At 54.8% G+C, this 17458-nt stretch overlaps 1 protein-coding gene across 11 annotated transcripts in view; it reads right to left on the bottom strand.

Annotated features, from left to right (window-relative positions):
- Positions 1–1350: 1350 nt before the first annotated feature.
- RAB11FIP4 (RAB11 family interacting protein 4) overlaps positions 1351–17458 on the bottom strand; it is a 145951-nt gene continuing 129843 nt past the window's right edge. For 5 of the 11 annotated variants that reach the window (XM_019028082.4, XM_055388552.2, XM_004041978.5 and 2 more), the window contains 9 exons: positions 17163–17198; positions 15951–16050; positions 15566–15669; positions 14332–14472; positions 11665–11746; positions 11045–11182; positions 10810–10968; positions 9097–9240; positions 1351–7949 (listed from right to left, as the gene is read on the bottom strand). In XM_019028082.4, the coding sequence (XP_018883627.4) occupies positions 7833–7949; positions 9097–9240; positions 10810–10968; positions 11045–11182; positions 11665–11746; positions 14332–14472; positions 15566–15669; positions 15951–16050; positions 17163–17198 (1021 nt within the window). In that variant the 3' untranslated portion in view covers positions 1351–7832. Of the gene's footprint in view, positions 7950–8361; positions 8568–9096; positions 9241–10809; positions 10969–11044; positions 11183–11664; positions 11747–14331; positions 14473–15565; positions 15670–15950; positions 16051–17162; positions 17199–17458 lie in introns of those variants that run through there. The other 6 variants (XM_019028083.4, XM_055388549.2, XM_055388551.2 and 3 more) reach the window with 4 other exon arrangements.

Below are 17458 nucleotides of genomic sequence, written 5' to 3'. Positions count from 1 at the left end.
AATGGGGAACACACCTGTGCAGAGGAGAGGGTACAGCCTGTACACACGGCAGTGCTCACTCCCACCTCTCTCCAGGATGGTAAACTGAGGCAATTCCAAGGACCTCCTTCAATAGGTGTTATGAGTTGAATTGTGTCCTCCCAAAAGATATGTTGAAGTCCTAAGCCCTGATACCTATGCAAGCTTACTTTGGAAACAGGGTCTTTGCAATGTAAAGACCCTATTTGTAATCAAGTAAAGATGAGGCTCGTTGGACTACTTATCTGAAACTCAAGTTTTACTGGGCATCCTGTATTCTTACTTGCCAAATCTGGCAGCCTAAGTTGGGAAGGAAAGAAGGAATATTAGGAGGAAGGAGGGAACTGGCCAGGTGCGGTGGCTCACGCCTATAATCCCAGCACTTTGGGAGTCCAAGGTGGGTGGATCACTTGAGCTCAAGAGTTCAAGACCAGCCTGGCCAACATGGTGAAACCCCGTCTCTACTAAAAATACAAAAAATAGCCAGGTGTGGTGTTGGGTGCCTGTAATCCCAGCTACTTGGGAGGCTGAGACAGGAGAATTGCTTGAACCCAGGAGGGGGAGGTTGCAGTGAGCCGAGATTGTGCGACTGCACTCCAGCCTGGGCAGTAGAGCAAGACTCCGTCTTTTAAAAATAAAGATCCAAGAGGACACAGCACTCCCAGGATTTGGAGGTGACGTCTCCTGAGCCAGGAGGCCAAGTCCAGTGAATGAGGAACTGTCTGCCCTCCCTGGAGGACTCATGGCACCAGGGCCTGCACTGGGAGGTGGAGGGCTGGGGCCACCTGTGAAGCCACTTCCATGCCTGGAATCCTATAATAGAGGAAGGAGCAGACAGAAGGCAGAAATCCAGGGGTCTGGGTGACTCAACTGGGGACCACCTTGGTACTTGATGGTGTGGCAGAGACAAGCACTGGCAGGTCTGAAGCCAGTCCTGAGTGGAGGCATTGGGCCGTCACCCTGGGGAGCCACAGCGGCGGACATGGAGGGAGCATGGCACTGGGACCCCACTGGACCCCTAGGAAGACCTCAGTGGGAAACAACATAGCTACACAAAGGACAAAGTTTGCAAACATCATAGCCCTGTGGCTGGAATGGTGGCGTTAAAGAGGCTTCTGGGATCCACGTCTTCTCCCCTAGGGACTGAAGAGTGACACCGCCCCACTCCACCCTGCCCCTGGGGGACAGCACCAGCCACCCTGGGAACCACAAACTTCGTGGGGGGCAGGGGGTTGCTCTTTTTAAGGGAGACCATCTGTCCCTGTGAGCCCTGGAACGAGGCCTCTTCTGCCCACCCTCCCCCAACCACAGAAACTCATGGTTCAGTCAGGCGAGAAGAGCAAACTGTTTATTTACACCTTGGTCTGTACAGTACAGCTCCCCGGGAGGATCCTGCCACCAACAGCCTGTTCCTTTTGGGGCAGAAGCAGGTTGGAGGCAAAGAGCTCGGACCCTGGACAGCCTCAGGGCCTCACCCCCACTGTCCCCTCCCTGGGGCCCACAGGGCTGGTCCCACCCCAGCACTAAAGCTAAGCCTGTTTCCAGACAGAGCCTCCTGGGGCAAAAAAGTCAAGTTGAATCCCACAGAGTCAGAAGCCATCTAACAAACCCTTGGGCATGAGGCCACATGTGTAGTTCATTCCACGTAGGCCTCAGAAGACCCAGCTAAGAAAGTGGGAGGAGCTGGAAGGGAGCCCACAGCTGTGAGTCCTTGGCAATGCACCGTCCGCTCTGTGACATCAGTTGGTATTTAATGGCACTCTGGTCTGAGCACCTCAGCAGACAAGGAAGGGCTGGGCAGGTGTTCACAGCAGGCAGGGGCAGCAGCTAGCGCCTCTTCCTTCTGCCCAAGTGGGGCCCGCAGCTGTTCTAGACACCAGATGTGGTGGCCTCAAGGCAGGCCTGTGGCCGTGCACCAGGAACCATGGACAGGGCTTCCTCTGGGGGCAGAGACGGTGCACGGAGCGGCTGCAGTCCCATGATATCCCTGCTGGGGCCAATGCCCCAGGTTAAAGAGTGATGGTTTGCCCGACATCGCTAACAATGCAGGGAAAGCTTTGTGGGAGAAGCTGCTTTACACAAAGTTGCCCTTTTCTGGAATGCAAGGCTCCTAAACTAGCTGCAGGCTGGAGGAGGGACTAAGTGGGTCCTAGCCCCCCATGCTTAAGACAATCATGAAAGATTCTATACAAAGTTACCAAGTCTATAGGCTGAGCGAGCCAAGGGTAAGTGGGGCCTGATCCTTGTGGATGAATGTGCCCGGGAGAGCTGGCCTCACCTGGGGGAGGCACGTTGAAAAAGTACACATTTACAGGGCTCGGGAAAGGCCAGGGAGATGAGACGATGTTGAAAAGGAGGCAGTGGGCAATGTGGAAAATCCTGTACAGTGGCGATGGGGAAGAAAAGGCACAAGGACAAAGACCCCAAACCATGCAGATGAAAACAGCCTGTACAGCACAGCAAAGCGGATGGGCCCCAGCAGGAGGCAGGGTCACCCTGGGGACAACAGCACTTGGATCCTGCAGGAGACATGGCCTGGATGCCATCCCCAGCTGGTGGCTCTGGGGCAGACATCTCTACCTTACAGATGGGGAAAGGAGCAACCTACGAGGTCGGGGCAGGGAGGTCATATGGGAAACCTCGCCTGGTGAGTGTGGTGGCATTATACTTCCCCAGGGTCTACACTTTTAGAAACAAATCTTTCTAGAAGGCAGCCTATTTTCTCTGGTAGGTAGCAGAGAATATGGCAGAAGGGTCTCAGAGTTGTCCTGCCATGCAGGTAGGGCAGGCTCCTGGTTCCAGCCTCTCCTGCTTCCTGCTGGCTGCCCCATTCATGTGTGCACCCAGGGCAGGAAGTGAGGACCTGGCAGGTCCCTAGGATCAGCGCTCAAAGTCATCCACTGACGGCATGGCCCTTCTAACTTGAGGCCCCTTGGCACAGCAGACCTCAGTCTTCCTAGCCAGCAGCGTCACCCTAGAGGGGATTTCCTGGGTCCCAAAGGGAGGGCCAGAGTCTGGGAGAAAGGACTGTGGAGGATACCAGCACTGAGTCCTAAGTGGCCCCTTTCCTCAATCTAGAATCCACAGTAGCCCTTGAGAAAGAGTCACTGTGGATCTGCTGGGCAACCAAAGTCATTTTCTTGGCATGGTGACCACGCAAAACTTTCCTGGTATGATCACATCGAAAGTTAGTTTTTGTTTTTTAAAAAAATAAAGACAAGAGTTTCACCATGTTGTCCAGGCTGGTCTCGAACTCCTGAGCTCAGGCAATCCACCTGCCTTGGCCTCCCAAAGTGCTGGGATTACAGGTGTGAGCCACCGTGCCCGGCCTAGAGTTAGTTTTTAAGTTTAAATTTGCTAATGCATTAAACCCCACCACACACACAGGACCCAGAGGGCTTCATTTCTCCCAGTTTCACCTGGCCCTGCCGGCCCCTGGAGGCTTCTGCTGGCTAAGTCCCTCATTGGAACCAAGAACCCGCGCTTCTCTCCCCGCCACCCCCCTCAACTCCCCTGAACACCAGCACCAGTGGACTAGCACCTGGAGTGTCCGGTGTGTGAGTGGGATGCTGGTTTGGCTAACAGGGAACGAGCTGGGACTCCCTTTATCAACCCAGTCAGGAAACAGACCAGAAGCAAAACCCACAAAGACAGTATGTCCTCCTGCTCAGCTATGCAAATAGGTGGCAGCTGTTTCTGCGGCTGCTTTCAGGGGGACAGCCCCACCTGTCAGTTCCCTGCCGACTCTGTTCTACCTGCTCTTTGAGATGAGCCTGTAGCCAGTATATCCCAACACATGCCACCCACTGATTCCAGGGGCACCAGGCCAAGGTCCTGCCCACCCACTCTGGTCTGCTAACCTCCAGGCTGGTGAGAACAGCTGGATCCACCAGCTCCTGAAGGCATCTGGCCTCCCATCCTGCAGGCCAGGACCATTCAACAACAGGAAAAGGAACCCTCCCAGCAAGAGAGCTCACTGTCATTCAGCCACGGGCTTGACAAGCCCAACAGCCACTTTGACCAGTTTCCTCTACCTCTGGCCAACGACCTTGCAGGACAGGGCAGTCTCAACCTCGGACTGCATATCATCACCTGGGGAGGTCTTTACACATCTCGATGCCTGGACCACACCCCACACCAATTCAATCCGAACCTCTGGGGGTTCAGCCCAAACAGCAGAAGCTTACAAATCTCCCCAGGTGATTCCAATGCACAGCCAAAGCTGAGCCCACTGTTTTAGGCCCTCGTGCAGGTTCTTGAGCTTTTTTTTTTTTTTTTAACTTTTGGTAGAGACAAGGTATCACTATGTTGCCCAGGCTGGTTTAGGACTCCTGAGCTCAAGTGATCCGCCTGCCACTGCCTCCCAAGTGCTAGGATTACAGGCGTGAGCCACCATGCCTGGCCTGTTCATGTTTTAATAGGTCAGAAATAAAGTCATGAAAAGGAATTTCTCTGTGACAGTTCGCAAAGAATTCTACCAATTTAAAATAAAATAACCTAGAATTAACTCTGGCCAATTCAAAGTTAAAAGAAAAAAACATTTTTACTAGAACTTTCTTAAAGCCTCTCACTGCACAGGAACTAGCTGAACCAGAAGGTACTTCATTTTCTAATAGATAATGTACACAAAGCTCACTCCTGGTTCAGTTCATTTTGCGTGGCTTCCAACTGAACGCAAGGGCAGCTCAGGGCCATGTAAAATCTGAGTCTACTACAGAAACCCTCGCCCCAACCCCAAAACACCTCTAAATTTCAGATAAGTTACTGCTAACCCCTACTCGGTAGGGTTGCCAGGTTTAGCAAAAACAATAAAAACAAACAAACAAAAAACCCAAGTAGGACACGCAATTAAATTGGAATTACCTGAGCAGCTCTTTAAAAAATCCCATGCCTGGGCTACACCCACAACAATCAAACCAGAACGTCTGAGGATTCAGTCTAATCATCAGAATTTTTTAAATCTCCCCATTTCAAATATGTCCTGGCCAGGCATGGTGGCTCATGCCTGTAATCCCAGTGCTTTGGCAGGCTGAGGTGGGAGGATCACTTGAGGTCAGCAGCTCGAGTGAGGCAACACAGTGAGACCCTGTCTCTACAAAAAATAAGAAAAATTAGCTGGGCGTGGTGGTGCATGCCTGTAGTCCCAGCTACTCAGGCAGTTAAGGCGGGAGGATCGCTTGAGCCTGGGAGTTCAAGGTTATGGTGAGCTATGATCATACCACTACACTCCAGCCTGGGCAACAGAGCAAGATCCTACCTCTAAAAATAACATCTGTCCCAAGTATTAGATAGAACATATTTATTCTAAAATTATTTGTCTATCTGAAATTCAAACTTAACTGGGCATCCTGTCTACTACCTTGCAGCCCCACTACTGAGGGGTAAAGGGCAGAAACAAAGATCAAGCTCCTACCACCTAGGCTCTGGGACCTGCCACCAAGGGGTCTGGGATCTGCCAGGGGCTGTGGAGCTGGGACCCCTGGGGCATCTGCCCCCTCAAGCTAGCTTTTGAGCCCAGAAGAATATTTTTACAAACATACACCATCTTTAAAAGCCAAGCAACAAGCCAGGTTTTACAAGAAATGTATTCTGGCTGAAGAAAGTAAGGTTGGACTTGAGGTGTGTGTGAGCTGGAATTCAGCCCCCCATTTAAAAGCCAGGCCTGCTCCAGAGGCCCCTCTGGCGCTGCACCAGGTCCCGGGGGCCTTTCAGACGCCGGCTGCCTCCGGAGCCTGTTCCCACGGCGCCCCTTAGAGGGAGGAGCCTGAAGCACGCCCCAGGCTGCCAGCTGCTTCCGCCCACCTTTCCCGTGGCAGAGATTCCTTCCCACGTTGTGACTCAGGCTGTGTAACCCAGGCCTCTGCAGCCTTCTCTGAAATTCCAATGCAGCCAAAGGGCAGATAACATTTTACATATAAAATACTCAACCCTGGGGTAAGGCCCCCATGCACCAGTACTCCTTCTGACCTAACACCCAGGCCAAAGCTATGTCAGGATCTGTCTTGTTCCTTTCAGCCGTGGCCACTCCTTCCTATTGGTAAATTCTCAAGAGACCCTCTCCTCATGCCTTCTTCCACTGCCTCTTCGCAGAACCCTTGGGGGAGCCCAAGGAGACCCGCGTCCTAAGGGGCTGAGAAACTCCTAGAAGACCGACTGCCTAGCCTAGTCTTCCCAGTGTGGGTGGCTCCAAAGTCCTGGGTCAGACCAGTGCAACCCCATTATGTGCAGCATGAAACTAATCCCCAACAAAAGATTAAAAAGAAGCCACGAGATCCAACAAATGCAAAGGCTGATTGGAATGGAATTGAAGGTTGGTCCTGGCCACAGCCCTGCCTTTGTCAAGCAGGTGTCACACCCAAGTCCCCAGATCCCCTCTCCTCACCCTCACTGCCCTCTCTTTCTGCAACTCCCCCTCCACCGCCCTTCCCAACATGCCCAAACCTTCCTCCTCATACTATAAGATGTGCTGAAGAAAACAAGAAACTGCAGGGGGAAAAATAAGACCACACAGGTTTATATATATTTGGATTAAGAAAATGAATCACAAGCCATATAAAATTGAGATAAATTGGAAAACTCTAAGGTAAGTACCATGTCTATTCCCAGCTGCCTAGAACAAAAGATCCATTAAAAATCCATGGTGTGAATTTCCACCATGGGTCAGAAGGATGGAAGACTAAGGTTTTCCTGCAACTTTCCCAACCGCCTCCCACCAGTGCAGTGAGTGCTCCCCTGGCTGAGAACCAAATACAGGTGTTTCTAAACGCTGGAACGAAGCAGTCTTGCTGCCACACGAGTGGAGCCCGGAGCTAGGATTCTGAAATCCAAACCCAGGCCTGCCATCACCAGGCTGCGTGGAGAATGAAGACAGGGAGCCAGGCAGACGGTCTCTCCGTGCATCCATCTTAAGATGCAGCCATGGGAAGGAAACTGACTGGGATGGGAGTTGTGTTCCTCCCCAAAACTCATTTCTTTGGTTGCCCGATGTCAACTCCTGCCTTAGACACCCATCCCAAACCCCCCTTCTCCTTCATTTTTATCCCTTCATGTTACAATGAAGCAGTGAATGCTGCTTCATTGTCTTAAAACCGAAACAGAAACGGGGAGGTAGGTAGCATGGATGGGGGAGTGCACGAACTCTATAGGTACAGGATGAGGATGCCCCGCACTAGCTGCTATGAAACCTGAGTCCTCTGTTCACTCTGCACACACATCACAGAGGGCTGCTGGCCGGTGGCCAAGGCATTTGGTGAGGGCCCCATCTCGTGGACCCTCCAGATGCCCCTTCATCCTCTCTGAGCTTGAACACTGGGGCTTGAAAGGTGGCCAAAGAGCTGGCGAGGACACAAATATGGGGCATTCAAACTCCTAGGAAAGATCACAATTTTGCTCCCACTCCCAAGGGGACTAGGAGTGGGGTGAAAGAGCCCATCATACTAGAGCGAATGTGAATCCTTATCCCCAGAGGTAGAATCATTTTACCCAGTACCGGAAACACGAGCTTCCAGTTCTTGTTTTTACAGTAACTCCTGATAGCAGACCTTGCCTCCTCCCACTTCCAGTACCCTCTGCCCCTTGCAAAGGGGCCACAAAGTGCATGCACGGCTAACCGTGTGGATGCTGCCCACAGCCACGGCCACTCACCCCTCGCTCGTGTGCACAGCCTCCCCACATATACACGGGTACACGTAACGCATGGTGGCCAGAGAGACATTTACAGTGTGAGTGTGAGGCCCGGCTTAGGCCTGCATCCTTGGGCAGGGTCTGCCCTCGGTCCCAGGGTCCTAAGGCTGCTCTGCAGCCAGCCCTGTGCCTTAGTGTTTGATCTCGAGGATGGAGGGATTGTGGTCCAGGATGGCGAGGATAATCTTGTCCATGTACTGCCTCAGCCGGAAGTTGATCTCCTCCTGCTCCTTCAGGGCTTCCATTAGCTGAAGGAAATGGGAAAGATGGGTCAGTGGCTGGGCCTGGGATACGGTGCAGGCAGAGTCCAGACTCCCAGGCTTGTCGCAGGCCAGTGCCTGACAATAGAGGGCATCAGGAGATCCTGGGCAAGGTGGGCCCCAGGAGAGCCTCAGCATTTGGATGCCAGGACGAGAGTTGAAGTGGCTCAGCCCCTAGTATTACCTATGCAGGTTCCCAGGCCCCACCCCCAGAGATTCCAATGTGATCAGTTTGTAGAGGGGGCCCAGGTGTGGGTAATTTTTTGCAAAAGTAGAGAACACTAGCCAAAGTCATTTAAAATCAAGACTGACAAAGTCCCAGGGCCCCTAAGACTCCAAAGGGGAGCTGTCTTCTGCCTGGAACACCTCTCCCCACCCCCAGCCCCACACTGCTCTTCTCCAGGGCAGTGTTCTTTCGGACATTGCTGACATGCTGCCTCTGCCCAGGGGTTGGGGCCCAGCTCACCTGGGAGCTCCTTGAGGACAGAGGTCAGCTCTTCGCCCCGTGTCCCAGGCAGAGGGTGAGGCTCAGTGACAGAGTGTCTTACAATTCATGTTACAATGCAGCCGGGGCATTTTGGAGGCCTGATCTTTCATAAGCATACTCTGGTGTGGCAGGAAGGGTAGGCTTTGGCTTTGGAGAGAGCTGGGTCCCTCTCCCTCCCTAGCTGGGTGGTCCTGGGTTCCACCTTCCCAGCTTGGAATATGGAGCTGTTCCTAAAGCCTCAGAGTCATCAGGAGATTAAGTGAAAACACACCGCAGAAGCAGGTGCTGGGGAAATGCTAATGTCCTTCCCCTCTGGACTGGGAAGAGGGGGAGTGATAGCCTAACCCAGAGTCACAGCTTGATCCACTCAGCTGGCTATGTTGGCACTTTTTCTGGCCGACCTAAGACTCACACTCCACTCTGAACCAAACCCGCACTCCTACCAGCACAGGCGGAACTCAGAGCTGACTTAACTTCTCCAGCAGCCCCCTCCCCTTCTCACAGCTTTGCCCTGTCATGTGGGGTAGCTGTAGATGGGACTCTCTGTCAGGCCCTGGTCTGGTTTTCTCACTCTGGGCAGGTGGGGGCCGGGAGAAGGAATCACAGAGGGCGGCCAGGCCCCAAAGCAAGAGCCGGTGGTGTGGTTACCTCATCGCGCGAGGCGGTGTCTATCTCCGCAGCCAGAGACTGGGCTTTAGTCTGGGCAGCAAAGAGGTTTTTTGCTTCGTAGAGGCTGAGGCTCAAAATCTGCCCATTCAAGTCGTCGTTCTGATCCCGCAGCTTATAATTCTCCTACAGAGAGAAAGACGAAGGCGACATCAACCCCAAGAGGCATCCACAGCTCACTGGAACCCACTTCTCCACATCCACCGTCCCCGACCTGCCGCCAGCGCCACTCCCACAGGTGTGTGTCACGGCTGGTTCAAGGGGCCATAGATGTTGCAGCCTTTGCCAAGCGCTGAGGGGAAGGAGGGCTGGGTCCTGGTCCAGGGGACTGGCATCCTGGGAGTGCACAGGGTTTGTGGAGGAGTTATAGCCCTGCTCAGCGCAGCCAAGGCTCCTGGCCATCCCTTCCTCCCTAGGCCCTGCATAGGGACATCACCCACCCAGCAGCCCAGTGAAGGAAGTGATGCTGGCCCTTGCTGAAGGAAGTGATGCTCTGGGCTCTCTGGGCAGGCTGGCCAGCTCATTTCCTTGGCTCCCCCGGCAGCCACGTTCCGAATCCTGCTTGGTTGGAGTTGACCCAGGCGGACTCACCCAGATCCCATGCACTGGTCTCACACTCCAGCTTTTGCCTAAAGAGCCCTAATGGTCACACCTGGGACCCTGGGCACCCCACCCCTAGACTAGGAGAAGGGTTGGGGTTTTAGGACTTCTGTGAGAGCACAGCCACCAGCACCTTTGTCCCCAGTGGAACAAACTCAGAAGGATAATTTATGCTGCAGGCTCTTCCACCTGCAGGGTCAGGCAGAGCTGACACTTCACCCAGCACCACCTGGCCACTGCCTCCTCCTGATCCACTCCCCCACCCAACGGTCTCTAGCTAAGGCAGCGCTCCTTGAAATGTAATCTTCTGGCTAGGCACAGTGGCTCATTCCTGTAATCCCAACACTTTCAAAGACTAAGGGTGGGAGGATCCCTTGAGCCCAGGAGTTCAAGCCTGGGCAATATAGGGAGACCCCATCTCTAGAAATAAATACATAAATAAGTAAATTAGCCAGGTGTGGTGGTGCTCTCCTGTAGTCCTAACTGCTCGAGAGGCTGAGGTAGGAAAATTGCTTGAGCCCAGGAATTTGAGGCCATAGTGACTGTGATCACACCACTGCCCTCCACCCTGGGCAACACAGTGAGACCCTGCCTCAGAAAACAAAAACAACATTAGCTGGGCATGATGGTGTGTGCCTGTAGTCCTAGTTACTAGGGAGACTGAGGCAGAAGGATCACCTGAGCCCAGGAATTCAAGGCTGCAGTGAGCTATGGAGTGCCAAAGCACTCCAGCCTGGGTATCAGAGCAAGACCCTGTCTCTTGGGAAAAAAAAAAAAAAGGAACCTTGGGTCAGGGTCTACTTCTGGGAGAACCCAATGCCTCCAGGCACTATACTGCAGCTGGATATGGTCTCATCCTCCACCCTGAGCACCAAGGCAGGGTCTATTTCTTTATATGGACGTAAGGGAGAGATCTTCGGATCGATTTTCCTGAGCTGTGAAATGGGGCAGTCAGCCCTGACAAACAGGTTGCTGCGAAGCAGCCAGGCAGTGCTGCTACAGCTCTGGGCTCCCCTGCCACAGATCCTGCACAGGAAACCCACGTGGTGGGCCCGGCCACCCTGCCCCACCGGACACAGAGACTGCTAGACCCACTTGCTTGAGCCGCTTGACCTCGTGCTCGAGCTCCACCTCGCGGGCCCTGGCATTGAACTCGCCTAGGCCAGAGGAGGCACTGCGGCCCCTGCCTGGCCGCTCGCAGTCCAGCTTGTACATCTGCAGGTGCTCCAGCTCCTTCCGCAAGTCCTCGATGAGCTGCGAGGGAGAGAAGCAGGTTGGCAGGAGCAGGGATGCTGGAAGGAGCCCTGGTGCCTGCTGGCCTGGGACCTACCTCCTGCGTCGCCTCCCGCTCCTTCTGGAACTCAAGGCGGTTCTGTCGCAGCTTGTCCATCATGCGCTTGTACAGGTCCATCTCATCTTTGAGCCGCAGGCTGGTGTCCTCCAGACGGTCAGACATGCGCTGCCGCTCCTGGAGCAGGGAGACCCGATCAGGGGAGGAGAGTTCCCAGAGAGGGGCTCACTATGTCCAGGGGTGTCCCTGGGGTCTGTTCAGCCATCTTCACAAGGCAGATGCACAGTGAAACCAGCTCTCTTAGACGGAGCCCTGAGTCTTGGCTTATAGAAACGGCCAGAGCCCCGATGATTCTAGAAGTACAACTAAAAACCTCAGGCCTCTGAAGTCCTTCAACGATGCTAGATGCAACCTGAATTGAAGGTGTTAGCCCAAATAGAAGCTAACCTCTTTCTAAAACTAATTTTTCTCCATTGTATAAAGTAATAAATACATTCGCTGTAGAAAACTTGGAAAATCAGAAATACAGAAACACAAGTTGTTATTCACTTTTTTTGCATTTCTTAGGGGGTGGGGCATTTGTTTAGAATTTCAGAAGCAATAAACTAAAGGCTCCCGATGGCCAGCCCTGCCCCTCCAAGCCTGGATCTGCTGCTCACCTCATCCAGTTTCTCTGTTTGAGACTTGAGCCGAGTCACTGTTGTTCTAAGCTCTGTATTTTCTTCCTCCAACTGCTGCACCCTGGCGAAAGGAGAAAGACAAATCTCAGAAACCTGGAATGGAGACTATCTGATAAGCGCCTGCCAGTCTGCAGTGATTCTCTGCTTCCTCCAAGAGGAAAGATACCAGAAACCAACTGAGAGAAAGAATATGATTATTATGTCAAAGACAATTTAGCCGTGAGCTTCCTATCAGCCAAAGCAAAATAGTAAGGACACTAAATTATCATTCTTATTTTCTTTCTTTTTTTTTTGAGACAGAGTCCTGCTCTGTTGCCCAGGCTGGAGTGAGGTGGCACAATCTCAGCTCTGCAACCTCTGCCTCCTTCAGCAATTCTCATGCCTCAGCCTCCTGAATAGCTGGGATTAGAGGCATGCACCACCACGCCTAGCTAATTTGTGTATTTTTAGTAGAGACGGGTTTTGCCATGTTGGCCAGGCTGGTCTCAAAAACTCCTGGCCTCATGTGATCCGCCCACCTTGGCCTCCCAAAGTGTTGGGATTACAAGAGTGAGCCACCACACGTGGCCTTTATTTTTCCAATAAGTGGAAACATTCATTAGAGAGTAGGAACGCAGATTCTTCTTGTATGCATCCTTCAGATCCTCAGACAACACGGAGATGTCTTTCTGCTAGATGGAGAAACAGTCTTCTTGTGGCTTCTGTGAGTGGGCCCTCCTGTTAGACTCTGCAATTTGAAGGCAATGATCATATTGGCTTTTCATTCTCCGCCAACAGCATCTCATCCAGGGCTCTTCTCTGAGCGCTCACTGCACCTGCCTCTGATGACCACAGGCACGGGCTCTGACAGTAATAATCCTCTGTGTTAGCGTTCACACAGGAATTCCACAAAGGGAATCCTAAAGGAATTCCACAAGAAGACAGAGCCTGGGTGTTCAGGTCAGTTTTTTGTTTGTTTGTCTGTTTTGAGACGGAGTCTCAGTGGCGTGACCTCAGCTCACTGCAACCTCTGCCTCCCGGGTTCAAGCGATTCTCCTGCCTCAGCCTCCCGAGCAGCTGGGACTACAGGTGCGCACCACCACGCCTGGCTAATTTTTGTATTTTTAGTAGAGATGGGGTTTCACCATGTTGGCCAGGATGGTCTCCATCTCCTGACCTCGGATCGACCTGCCTCGGCCTCCAAAAGTGCTGGGATTATAGGCGTGAGCCACTGTGCCCGGCCTCAGGTCGGTTTTAAATGGTCTGAGAATAGGTGCAGGTGAGTTGGGCCGTCGGTGGCAGCAGAACTGAACAGGGTCACTTCTGGCAGTGACTCCTGCAGAGCATCCCGTTCTCGACCCATCACGTCCTCTTTCCTGGAAGGATGGCTTCTGGGCCTCCACTGCCCTCTGGGCTCCAGAGAGGAATTCAGCCCCACCACCAGCAGGTGGCCCCAAGCGGGTGGAAGTGGTAGGGAACCAAGCATACGGCAGGACTCTGGGAACACCACTTGGATATTTTACACGAATGGCGCCCCCGGAGCTGTGTGACGGGCACATGTTAGGAAACAGTTCCCAAGGGCTGGCTTTCTGCACTTTGTCCTGTGGCCCAGGTTCACACTGTCTTTTACCACCTCCCGTGTCCCAGCCACCTCTCTTGGGCCAGCTGCCGAGGCGGGCTGAGCGAGAGCAGTCACCCTTAACTAGGCACCAGCCTCCAGAAACAGATGCAAAACAGCAGCTTCTAGAATAGAGTCAAAATGTAAAATGAACCCCTGGTGGGTAACTTAGCAAAGCAGGTCTCAGACACTGGGGAGTTGGGAAGTCTCCTCACCAAACTGCACAGGGGCAGGGACACGGGGGCAGGGAGGTACCTGCCTGAGAGCCCAACTCCCAGTCATTTGCTCAGCAGCCCACCAGCCGCCAGGTGGGGCTCGGCAACTCTGGGAAGCCTCAGCATGGAGACTGGGGCCTCAGGGGGCCTGAGGAGTGCCAGGGTAGCTGTCCTCTCCGCCAGAAGCCCAGGCGGCCTCCTCGGCCTCGGTCAAGGGCCGCAAAGGGGCTTCATCACAGAGGCATCATCATAGCCCTCACCCGTGGGCAGGGTCTGGACTTAAATCGGCTCACCCACCCACACAGCCGCTCTGTGGGGCACACAGGGAGGTGACCCAGTACGTCCAAGGCCATGGAGCTAATGGGAGACCAACTCAGATCCCTGGCCCGGGGCTGCTCCTTGTCCCACCTGCCTCACGTTCCAATGACGAAGCCACAGGTACACGCAAGGCACAGGAGCCGGGTTTTCCATTTACCTTGGCCCTGGGGCTCTGGCTCAGTCCACCAGGGGTCAGGGGAGAACCTGACAGCAGGGGGCGCTCCAGGCCTGGATGTGAGACCCAGCCCAGGCCCTTTTCTCTTTGACAGACATTTGTGTGGTTTGCATTACCAAATGTGAGCCACGCTCCTGGGAACATTCCTTAGCGAACTTCCTGAAGAGCATGCCTCTGTGTTTCTTGTGGTATTAAAGTGGAACTGTTACTACTGGGAAGTCTCAAGAGGCTGCCCCTCAGCCTCACATTCCCATCTATAAAATGGGGATAGCGCCTATCCCACAGGGCTGCCCCAGGACAGGGGGTCCCTCTGAGGGAGGGGGCTCGGTGGAGGGGCCCACCTGGCATTGAGCAGCTCCACCTCGGTAGCCTTCTCCCTCTCCAGCTTGCCATAGGCCTCGCGGTGGCGCCGCGCCTCCTCCTCCAGCGCCTGCTCGGCCGTGGTCTCCTGATCCTTCACCATCTCCTCCAGCTCATGCACCCTGAGGACAGCGCAACGGGCAAGCTCTTGGGGCCTGCACCATTTCACCCCAACCCAGGCTGTGGCACGGGGGACCCTGGGCCCCGAGACCCTGAGTCACTGGCATGCCCACTGAGGGCGTGTGGGCCAGTAGCTTTCAGAGAGATGAACAGGGACACCGCACATCTAGAGGGGGTGTCGGTCACACATGCCACAGAGGGGCAGGCCTGGCAGTCAGAAGGTGGGGCGCTCACGGCAGCACAGGGAGGGACCGCCCCCACCAGTCCCTGCAGCCACACCTGGCCGGAACCACCTCAGGCCTCACCTCTTCTTTTTGTGCTGTTCCTTCCCGGCCACCCCTCTGATTAATAATTCAGCTTACTGGGCACCTTGACTCCCAAAATAGGCACATCCTGGCTGGTGGCCTGAAGTCTGCCCCAGACCTGGGACAGGGCCAGGGGCACGTAGATGTGAGCACCCCAATGACAGCCTGGTTGGTATTTCGGTCTGGGATACGTCTCACTGGCAACAGCCCCTCCACCAGGCTGACCTTCTGGGGTGTACAAAAGGGCCCATCTTTGGGCCCTGTGACAAGTTGGAGGACCGGACCCCTGGCCAGGGTATGTCCCCCAAGGGTCATGCCATCTGGTGAGGACAACTAAACCCTGAATCCACCACTGCAGACAGCATCAGGAACGGCAGGCTCAGGGGACCTCCATCAGCAGCAGTGCTGGACCCTTCCCACCACCCAGCTCACACTGGCCTGTCCCCTGCAGAGCTTGTCCCTAGGAAGGGACGTCAGGCTCCTGTCACTGTATGAGTGAGAGACAGTGGATCCCCACTCCCATCTTGGACCAGCCCTGTGGCTGCAGACCTCAGGGGGTAGAATCCATTGGGCCTAGAGCCAAGGTCAAGCTCCAACCTGTCTCCCTGTCCCTAAGGTCCTGTCCTGGGCACCACATGTGGGCAGGGCCATGTGACAAGAGGCTGATGCGTCACAGACCCTCAGAGCTGCAAAAGCGTGAGGCTGCCTCCTCCCAGAGGTCTTAGCAAGATGGACCCCCCTTTGTTCCCCAGCGTCACAGCCGAGCCCCCAGCGCCGCTGCCTGCTTGACCTGTGCACCAGCTGTGTGTTCTCTTGCTTCAGCTTGCTCTTCAGGTCCCCATTGGTCAGGCTGTCATTCTCCAGCTCTGTCACCTTCTTTTCCAGGAAGCTTACCTGCAGCAGGGGGCCGGGGTGGGGTGGAGAAGACCTCTGAGGCCACAGAACCGAGAACCTCGACGCTGTGAGGTTCATGAGCCGGACCTCCAAACCACTGTGTATCCGAGAACGGTCATGTGTGGGGTGGGGGGGTGGGGAACACGTGACCAGGGCCACCTGCCCCCAATTCCTGGGCAGGTACAGGGTCTCCCAAGTCCCCAGACAGTAGCCTGAGTGCACCCCATCTCCCCTGGGAGCAGGCATGCTTTCAGTCCCTTCTCCAGCCACCCAAGGCCCACCTTCTCTGTGATGTCATTGTCGCAAGAGTCAATGCTGTCCCGGAACAGGTCTTCGGTGCTGCCATTGCTGCTGCTGAAGTTGCTGCTGTGCATGAGCTGCCTGCAGGGGTGGGAGGAGGGTGTCTGGCTGCAGGGGCCTTCCAGAGACAGAGGCCTACTCACACTACTGGCTAGGCGAGCATCCAGTACCCCAGGGGGTCTGCCCCTTTAAGGAGGCTGCCCTCAGCCTGAGAGGAAGAATGTTGCCAAACTCAGCGGATCACCCCGCCGAGAGGATGGCAAATGGGCTGTACAGACCCCCGGGGTCCCCTGGCAGACACAGCCAATGACGCACAGCTTCTCCTGCGGCCTCAGAACCCTCTTCACGCCAGCATGCTGGCCTGCAGCTACCCAGTGACCTGAGCTGGAATGTGAGCCCCCTCCTCTTCCAGTGGGGAAGCCCCCAAGGAGGTAGCCCAACTCCATGGCCCTGGAAGAGGGTCTGGGCTTCCTGAGGCTTGAGCCTCTCCACCAAGCTGGCTCCTGCTACATCTCTGGGAACTCTGGGGGATGGCAAAGGCAGAGAATTCTCCAGGCCTTGCAGAGCAGTGAGCTGGGGTGGGACTGGGCCTGCTGAGCTAACCCGTGCCTGAGGCAAAATCCAGCTGCCACCCCCAGTGACATCCCCTTCCAGCTCCCTGATAGGCAGCAGCCAGGGTCTCTGCCAAGAGGCCAACCCACCTAGCTCCTGGGCCCTTGCTGCCAGCTCCCAGAGCCCTGAGTGTGGACCTGGGGCCACACTGAACTGCCGCAGGACTTAATCGGAGCAAAGTGACCAGCCCCAATGGCGCACACTCATGCCCAGATCCCCGCCTGCAGGAAACCCGGGGTCTCTTTATTGAGTATGGCTGCCAGCTCCAAGAGGCAGGAAGGGCACTGAATGCTGTGGGGTGCTCTGTCTCTCTCAGGGCATCCCTGGCATGCCTGCCTGAAGTCAAGGTGACCTAGGATTTGAAGAAGGGACAAGGGGTGGGGAGAGAGCAGAGAGGAGCTGGCCCCTCTTTTTCAGAAGTGACGCTGCCCTGGCTGCACTGCCCTGGGATGGCCTCGTTCCCCTCTGCTCACTCAGCCACATGCGGGCACCAGCTGAGTCCGGGCTGCTGGCAGGGAGCCCTGGCCAGTGGGCAGCATGGGGACAGCACTCAATTTGCCCTCCCTCGAGGCGGGCCTTACCGTCCAAAGGCCGTGCTGGAGATCTTTCGGTTGGGGCTAGAGAGAGAAAGGAAACAGTCATTGAACAGAGGGGCTCTAGTCCACTCCCTTACTCTGTCCCAGCTGTAAGACACCACAGTGCAGGACAAGGCTCTTCCCTCCCACTGAAAGGAATTCACTAGTCAGCTTGGTCCTGAGAAGAAACAGCCTGATCTCCTGTGGCAGAAAAAGCCCCTGGATCAACCCTCCTCTGACAGCTCTCACCTGCCCAGACAGCAGGGGTCGCCTCGCCATGCCCGTAGCTTCTCCCTCCAGGC

The sequence above is a fragment of the Gorilla gorilla genome, chromosome 4 (genome assembly GCF_029281585.2).
Source record: "Gorilla gorilla gorilla isolate KB3781 chromosome 4, NHGRI_mGorGor1-v2.1_pri, whole genome shotgun sequence".
In the NCBI taxonomy this organism is placed as follows: Eukaryota; Metazoa; Chordata; class Mammalia; order Primates; family Hominidae; genus Gorilla; species Gorilla gorilla.
This window is presented reverse-complemented; position numbering and strand designations above follow the sequence as displayed.